We start from the raw sequence: 9,445 nt of genomic DNA, 5'->3' as shown, positions 1-9,445 counted from the left end.
TCTACTTTTTCAGGGCTTAGATTAAATTCATGTTATAAATTCAATATTCCATTCCTCTCCCAAGTCTGATTGGGTTAATGAGACGGGATTAAAAGTATTAATTTTCAGTTCTGATACGGAGTGTCAGCTTCATGTAGGGGAAAACCCCAAATAACTTGTTAACCATCGGTTAAAGTACTGGCAGAAAACAAAGACAATCACTGGGGTATACATGGGATCTGATGGTGATGGTGATTCAGATCCCAGGTGTATCCTGAGTATCATCTTTGGTTTATGTTTGTTTGTTTGTTTGTTGTTTAATGCTGCACTCATCAATATTCCAGCTGTACGACGGCGGTCTGGAAATAATCGAGACTGGACCAGAAAATCCAGTGATTGACATCATGAGCATTGATCTACGCAATTGGGATGCGATGACATGCATGAACCAAGTCAGCGAGCCTGACCACTCGATCCCGTTAGTCGCCTCTTACGGCAAGCATACTCGCCTCTTACGACAAGCATAGTCGCCTTGTCTTTGGTTTATGAGCATATACCTGTGCTCTAAGGTTTCACCAAAGAGTAACCATTAGCACTTGTATCACATAAACTTGTTTTCCCACATTAACCTGACACATCACGACATAACTCACAACACATAACTCCACAACTCCCTCACTCACTCATTTAGTTGCTAGGCAGCAAGCGTGACTGCCATTGTACACGTGCACAGTGCGGGTGAGACGCTGAACCACCCAGTACTACATAATCTCACGGAGAGCCAGTTGTGAATGAAGATTGTAACAGGAAGGAGGTAAGTGTCACTCTGGCGAGGTCCTCCGAGAAATCTCGAGAAGTGCCAATCTCATGCAGTACCACATCTCGTTTTATGCACGTGGTTCAAGTACTTGACGCGGGGGGTGATTGGCAAGGTTTCCCCCTGAACGTCGAACGCGTGATTACCCCCCTCCAGATTGGTACAAGTGGCGCCAAGTGAAGTGGCTGGGTTTATACTCAAGGTTTCCTCTGACAATACAACCTACCCCGGCCTTGCTGAACATTGAAGGGGATATACTTCCGGACATATCATGAAATAAACTCAGGCGTTAGTCAGCGAGATTTGATGCAGCGGAAAGTGGTTAAGCTGGCGATATCACAAACAATTACAATTTAAAGATCACTCAGTGTTACACAAGTGCATGCACTCAGCTGGGATACGCAGAGCAAAGTGTATCTCTGAATCTTAGAAATTGTCAAAGGATTAAATGAAACAACATATTAAAGGTCAAGGCCAGGGAGTAACAGGTCACGATTATCCAACAAAACACATGCTCACTCTTGACGTAAAAATCAGACAGGCTGATTGATGAAATTCTACAGTTCACCAAAGCAACACATAAAGTTGTTTCAGTTATTACATAAATACAAAAGTAGCATAAAAAATATTGATATTGATAGTAAATAATTTCATGAACACACCTTCGTTGTAATAATCTAACGCGCATTCTCAACGCCCTCGATAAAAAAAACTCTTACAACTCGATAGCCCATTGAAAAACCATAAATAAACTGCATATTTTTGTGTGAAGACATATCGGGGAATCTTGTACATAGAGCGCTGATATTTGTTTAAATTCAAGTAGAATACTCTTGAACTACCAGGCCATGTTAATCACGGGATTGTCTGGTCCAGTCTCGATTATTTACAAACCGCCGTCATATAGCTGGAATATTGATGAGTGCGGCGTTAAACAACAAATAAACAAACGAACAAACAAACCATTCGTAAAAGTAGAATGAGTTAGTGAGTTGGGTTTTACGCCGCTTTTAGCAGCATGCCTGCAATATCACGGCGGGGAACACCGGAGCAGGGCTTCACACATTGTACTCATATGTGTGCGGGCGTGCGGGGGTGCGGGCGTGCGTGCGCGCGTGTGTGTACATGCATGCACAGACCATACGGTTGTGTGTGAGAATCTGCTTCACCACTAGGTTACCCCGCCACCCGAAAGGTAAAATGACATAATATGCACCAGATTGTGCCTATATGCCATTATATGGCTCTCAGAGTGAGTGAGTGAGTTGAGTTTAACGCCGCTTTTAACAGTATTCCAGTTTTATCGCGGCGTGTCAGCTTAATGTGGGAGGAAAGCCCGAAGTGATGCAGGTCTCAGACGTTTACCACTTCGGTGAAACCCATGAGCACGGACATGGTGCTGACAAACCTAGAAACATAATAGGGGCGAACCGGGATATGGCTCTTAGAAGTGTCTCTTACAGACACATGGCACATATTTGATAAAACAGGACTTCACCCCATTCCAATAATGATTATAATTGAAATCAAATTAAAGGAATCACTCCTTAATCTCTCACTCCCGTTAACTACATTTAGTTATTGGCGAATTGGGTATGCATGTAACAGTAACGGACGGAATAAAGTCAAGAACGTGTCTGCGCGTAGAATACAGTTATAACGAATTCGGATACAGCGAACAGTTGGTTTTACTAAACCGATTCTTTTCCTCAAGACGCAGATATTAACGTTTTCCGAATTCCCCGTTTATCGAACAGATTCTGCCAATTCCTTGGAATCTGCTATATCCGGAGTGAACAGCACGTCACAAAACCCCACCCCTTCCCATCACCCCCACCCCACCCCACCCACCAACAGTGGGTATTACAGGTCAATCGTTAGTGATCGCTGCTTCACTAATGGATCGGGTGATCACTGCTTCACTAATTGATCGGGTGATCACTGCTTCACTAATGGATCGGGTGATCACTGCTTCACTAACGGATCGCATGATCACTGCTCCAGTAATGGATCGTGTGATCACTGCTTCACTAATGGATCGGGTGATCACTGCTTCACTAACGGATCGGGTGATCACTGCTTCACTAACGGATCGCATGATCACTGCTTCACTAATGGATCGGGTGATCACTGCTTCACTAACGGATCGGGTGATCACTGCTTCACTAATGGATCGCATGACCACTGCTCCACTAATGGATTAGGTGACCACTGCTTCACTAACGGATCGGACGATCGCTGCTTCACTAATGGATCGCATGATCACTGCTTCACTAATGGATCGGATGATCACTGCTTCACTCATGGATCGGGTGATCACTGCTTCACTCATGGATTAGGTGACCACTGCTTCACTAATGGATCGCATGATCACTGCTTCACTCATGGATCGGGTGATCACTGCTTCACTCATGGATTGGTTGATCACTGCTTCACTAATGGATTGGGTGATCACTGCTTCACTTATGGATCGGGTGATCACTGCTCAACTAATGGATCGGGTGATCACTGCTCCACTAATGGATCGCATGATCACTGCTCCACTAATGGATCGGGTGATCACTGCTTCAGTAATGTATCGGGTGATCACTGCTTCACTAACGGATCGGGTGATCGCTGCTTCACTCATGGATCGGGTGATCGGTGCTTCACTAATGGATCGGGTGATCACTGCTTCACTAATGGATCGGGTGATCACTGCTTCACTAATGGATCGGGTGATCACTGCTTCACTAATGGATCGGGTGATCACTGCTTCACTAATGGATCGGGTGATCACTGCTTCACTAATGGATCGGGTGATCACTGCTCCACTAACGGATCGGGTGATCATTGCTCGACTATTGGATCGGGTGATCTCTCTCAGTAACTTGGTTGATTGCATGTCATCATATCAAGAGCCCCGCTTCACAAAGTGATCTTACGATTGTCGCAAGCCAGTGTTAAATTATGGGAGTTACGGTCGAGACTGCTTTGTGGACCTGAATTAATATCATTCACTGGTTTTGATTATGAGAGGGCCACTGTCATATGTAAGTTGCTTGAATATAGACAAGTGCGATGTAAAACAATAACCACACTGACACAAGCAAAAACACGTGTGTCCTATAGCGTGGCAGCCCGGGAAACATAAATGTGTGCGTTTCTGTCAATGATAGGTCTGTTTGATCAAGTGACCGTTAATTATCTTCGGGAGACATGTGCTGTACCGGCCACTGTCCTTGAGTGAGTATGGTTTTATGCCGCTTTTAGAAATACTCCAGCAATATCACGGCGGGGGACACCAGAAATGGCCTTCACACATTGTACCCATGTGGGGAATTGAACCCTTGTCTTCGGCGTGATGAGTGAGTGAGTGAGTGAGTATGGTTTTACACCCCTTTTAGCAATATTCCAACAATATCACGGCGGAGACACCAGAAATGGGCTTCACACATTGTACCCATGTGGGGAATTGAACCCAGGTCTTCGGCATGCCGAACGAACGCTTTAACCACTAGGCTACCACACCGCCCAGGTCTGTCCTTGATAATTTCCCTTCATGATACGGCAAATGGGATAAAACACCGTAAGGCTCCCCCCACACCTCATGTCCATCACTGTTACAAATGATTGATAAATTGCAAAATAATGTAGAATTCGCTTGTGCACGTACAAAGTTAAAATACATTCTACCGCTTTAATTAATTAATTAAGTTATTTTGAACTTGAGGAAGTTCAGTGTTTCTGAATATATTAATGTTGTGCTTATTAGTTGGACATCAAGGGACCACATAAACATCAATGATGTTTTTTAGTGGTTTGAGTTTTTATTAAAGGACAACTGATCAGTCTGTGTTTTCGTCAAATTTTGTAATATACCTCCCGTGACAGCAGTTATCGCCCCTTGGAAAACCCAGGTAAGAATATCGGTCCCCAACAACATCTGCTTGTCGTAAGAGGCGACTAACAGGATCGGGTGGTCAGGCTCGATGACTTGGTTGATGCATGTCATCGTACCCCAATTGATCGATGCTCATGATATCAATCACTGGATTGCCTGGTCCAGAATTGATTATTTTCAGACCGCCGTCATGTAGATGGAATATTTCTGAGTGTGGCGTTGAACAGCGATGTTGTCAAATCACAGGGGTAGCCTAGTGGTTAAAGCGTTCGTTCTTCACGCCGAAGCACCGGGTTCGATTCCCCAGTTGGGTACAATGTGTGGAGCCAGTTTCTGGTGTCAACTGTCGTGATATTGACAGATGGCGTAATAAAATATTTTCTTATTCAATTCACAACGGAAACACTATCTTCTATAAATCTGTGCATTTTAAATACAATACGTTTATTGTTTAACTACGAAAGTAAAGGCTACTATTTTACATAAATATTTAAAAAAATAATTTAAGTAATAAACCTTGTCACGTGACATAAATGTTATTAATTGCCCGATAATTTCATCCTCCAATATGATACAAATAATTTGCACATGCAGTTGTGTTGGCTAGCCACGGAAACAGCTGTCCAGTTTTTGATAATATTCCTATATATTCCCACGCATAGACAATTAAGCATTCTCCGAAATATTCATTCAAAGCACACAGATGTTCATTAGGAATTCATGCTGTGTATATGTGGTGACGTCAGAGCGCTATTTTCACCGGTCTCGCTGGAGGTAAAAACCGTAGATGACATCTAAAGGATGAGGTATTCGTCTGGAAGATGGAATATGTTGACATAGCGACTTGACTGGCTGTAAAGGCGGTACAAATGAAGATGGCCACGCGAGCCTGTTTGATTTCGGCTATTTCCGAGCCTGTGTCAACGTATTCTCGTGAGTTGACGTGAAATCCCGTCGCTGCCACCAAATTCATTCATCTCGCTATTTCAGAGAGAAGTCGACGGAAAATACCTGATGTCCAGTCACGGACACAGCAGTGAGAAGGGACGTGGCCCCCCCTCTCAGTCCAGGAATTTGTCTAATCCTTAAGAACTGCTTTGTTTACAGGGAACACATTTAACACAGCTTAATGGGACTTTAACTTGTTGGAGATATGACAATAGCATTTTAAGCGGCAGTTGATGGAAGCGTTTGAAGGGCACTGAGCTCTGTGACAAGGTGTCAACAGACATTGCTGTTAATTCATTCATATCCCCCCACCGGCAGAACGACACTTACTCCACCGTGGCGGGCAGTACCACATCGCTGCAGTGTTGGAGACTGGTATTAACAACTGCACAAGGCAGATCGGATATGCAACAAGTGGTTGGTGTGAAGTTTCTCACTCCACGGATGCATACCACCGCTTACTGGTTATACGGTGTGTCAAGATCAGGACTTTAATAGTGGAGTTTCTTGTTGTGTGAGCGTTTGAGCCTACTCGCCTACTGGATGCTATCTCCATGACTCGATGTGAATGTCAAGCTGGGGACATATACATGACATGCTGCGCTTGGCGACGTCGATGTTGCCGGTGACAGTGGTCCACGTGCGATAGGGTTATGTGAAGGGGCAAGCTACATCTATTAAGTGACGGAGAAGCGAGCGGTGACAAAGTACCCCTAGCTATCAGGCTGACAGCGACGGGGAAGGATAACGGCACATTGTGTACGGAGTGGGTCTTGTGTAACGACCCCCAGTTGACGGCTGTAGGATGTGTTGATATATACACGAGAGTAAAAGCGTGGACGCGGTGAGTACGAGCGCAGAGGATTGCCACAACATGCTCGGACTTGGGAAATACGAAGGGATTGTATGCAAATGATTCGGTGTAAAATTACACTTAAAGAGGGCGAAAATTCTCAGCCTTAATCACATGTTCCCGTCGTTGCGATTTGCTGCTAGCCAATCGCTGCCCGCTGTGCACGGCGAGAAGAATATATGAGCTATATATAGTCGAGGGCCTCATTCTCGGGGTATCCCTCTGTCGCTCAACAGGACAGATAACGCTGTCACTCGCACGTTCATCACCATCTCAAGAGTGGACACGCTAGCGTCACCCTGGCAGACTCGTGGATAGAGAACCTCTTCGAGGGGGTGAGGATGGAGGATTTCCTACCCCTCGTCTCCAGTCTCGAACGCGAACAGTTCACCCTCCAGCGACTCAATTCAGCCGGGGAGGAGAGTGACGCCAGCAGCCTCGACGATTTACGGAGTCACAGTCCATCGTCGTCCGTGTGGAGCTTGGAGAGTCTTGACGATGACGTGTATTTAGACTATCTGTTCAGTCAGGGCCTTGTGGACGCTGTTGAGAAGAATGGGGTAAGCCAGCCCATTTCAAAGGCACCCCCTGTATCTCAAGCTCCCCCTGTAAATCATCAACCAGTTATGCCGGTCCCCGTAGTCTGTGATTCCACCGTGAACAATGTAACTTATTGTACTCCGAAGCCAATAGCACCACCACCTAGAGAAGCAGAGGAAACGTTCACGGTGCCAACGAGTAACAATGACTTTGTAGTGTTGGGCGTAGGCTTGCAAAACCTCATGCACAACTACGCCAGCAAAGCAGCGTTTGCCGAACCCCACCGCCAACCTGCCTTACCCCCTCAACATACCCTCCATCACCCCCATCCATCCCTGCTGCAGAGACAGGTGAACTACGGTGCTCTAGCCCAGGTAACACAGACCAGTCACTACCGACTTCCGACCAACGGTGCCAAGTCATTGCTGACACAAACAAGTATTCTAGAGGACGTTAAGATCAGAACGCTGAAGACGCCGTCCCCGAAACCTCCAAGTCATACAAAGGGTGATCGTTTGGAGGACAAAATATACCACTGTACCTATGCAGGATGTAACAAGGTGTATAGCAAGTCGTCGCATCTTAAAGCTCACCTTCGTCGGCATACAGGTGAAAAACCATTCGAGTGCACGTGGCCTGGTTGTGGATGGAGGTTCTCGCGGTCCGACGAACTAGCCCGTCATAAACGCTCACACTCAGGGATTAAACCATATCAGTGTAAAATCTGTGAGAAGAGATTTTCACGTTCAGACCATCTCTCGAAACATTTGAAAGTTCATCGGAAACGTTAGTACAGTATTAGTGTGCAAGTATGTTCATCCGGAGCCGTGTGACGTCAGCCGTAACCATGGAAGCATGAAGCGCAACCGGAGAAAGTGTCACGTTAATGGACATTTTAAAGGAGGCGAGACAAATGTGTTGTTTATGTAGAATGTCATGCCTGGTGACATGTCCCGTAAACTGCAACCGCCTGGAACGATATAGCACTTTACCTGTGTGTCGAGCTGAGTAAGGGTGTGTGACTTGGTGGGACGGGCAAGCCTAAGGGCTGAACGGCAATGGCGGCCTGCGTTGAGGACGTCGGCTTTAATAAGTGTGTGAGAGACTGATAAACTGTTATTCACATATCAAATCATTGTTCAATGCTTAAAAGTATTTGCCCTTTATATATAATGTTGTGGCGTGTTCCAATAAGTGTGATTATGGACCAATTAATTGTTGATTTTGTGAGAAAAGTGACGTTTTCATAAACGCTGCATTGGATGTATCCCAAGTGTCTTGTGGGAGATGTGGCCACGTTAATACTGCGATGCACTGCACGTAGACTAGATTGACTTTATCAGACGAAAGGCGGCTGAGGTCACCTAATGATGCAGGTATCTGCAGATCAAAGGTATACAGGTGAGCGTTAAACGCGACGCCGCCTAGCGGGCAGGGACAAAGTGTAATTGATCGGCAAAAGGACCCTTATCGACATTTTATATTCCTATATATTCAATATTGTGTCACATAAACTCGGGTTATTTTTGTGTGAAGGTTTCCAGTGCGTTTCTTTGACTTCTTGTGAGGACTCCGTCTCGACTACCGGCAGAAGAAGAACGAATACGTGGGTACGGGAGAATTTCGGCCTGCCGCATGCCTCGTGACCTCTAACCTCGCACGCGCCGCGACGTCCGTGCCACGAGGACGATTGTGGGTTTGGGCTGGGTGCTGGGCGAGTAGCAAGCGGGGACTGCCACGTTCTCCTAGCTCAAACTTTGACGTGTTTACAAATATTTACTTCAAGAACATTGTCTCTGCTGCTCCGTGTGACGTATACCAACACAACAGGGGACAGTTCACATTTAACTTAAAGATATTCATCAACGTCATCAATCCACAGAGAGTGCTGAGCATCCTTTATTTTCTTTAAACTTTATTGAATTATATATTTAGTAGACGTTTTAGTAAACTATATTTTAACATTCCTGGCACTTGTTCAATGAAATGTTATTTTTAATTGAAAACTGTGTCTTGTTTTCTATAATGGAATTTGAAGTTCACTGGCAGTGGAATCAGGAAAATGTCAGACCTAAAAGCGGCTAGCATTGTTCATTTCGTATAATATTATCCGTTGTCCATATCTTATTATTATCATTAGTATCATAACTTGAACCGTAATATACCCTGGAAAGTGCAACGTGGACTTTATTTACGTGGAATTGTAAAGTAATAGGATCAAGTTTGTCTCTAGTAGAATGTCGTACGGTGGGCAGCTTTCTAGTAAAACGGTCACTCGTCACAGCGTAGACGCAAGTTCCATACCTAACATAACTATAAGATGCGAAGCCAAATCCTGCCGTCATCCGCTAGGTTAGTTCTAGAATATTAGAAAAGCGTAAGGACACACTACGTACCCCATGTAGCATGTAGGTCACTGTAAACG

The 9,445-nt window shown here is 45.1% G+C and overlaps 1 protein-coding gene across 1 annotated transcript; it reads left to right on the top strand.

Moving 5' to 3' along the window:
* The first annotated feature begins 5,669 nt into the window (after positions 1 to 5,669).
* On the top strand, positions 5,670 to 9,026 carry LOC124121927 (Krueppel-like factor 3). Its single transcript, XM_046485062.2, has one exon. It carries the CDS (start codon positions 6,822 to 6,824, stop codon positions 7,809 to 7,811), a length of 990 nt encoding a protein of 329 aa, XP_046341018.1. The 5' UTR covers positions 5,670 to 6,821; the 3' UTR covers positions 7,812 to 9,026.
* Positions 9,027 to 9,445: the final 419 nt, after the last annotated feature.

This window comes from Haliotis rufescens, unplaced genomic scaffold (genome assembly GCF_023055435.1).
Source record: "Haliotis rufescens isolate VD_foot unplaced genomic scaffold, xgHalRufe1.0.p SCAF_16, whole genome shotgun sequence".
Classification (NCBI taxonomy): domain Eukaryota; kingdom Metazoa; phylum Mollusca; class Gastropoda; order Lepetellida; family Haliotidae; genus Haliotis; species Haliotis rufescens.
Note: the sequence above shows the minus strand (reverse complement) of the source record. Positions and strands in the feature narration are given on the sequence as shown.

Coding starts and splice junctions, on each gene's coding strand:
- LOC124121927 (XM_046485062.2), top strand. CDS start 6,822: ATGGAGGATTTCCTACCCCTCGTCTCCAGTCTCGAACGCGAACAGTTC.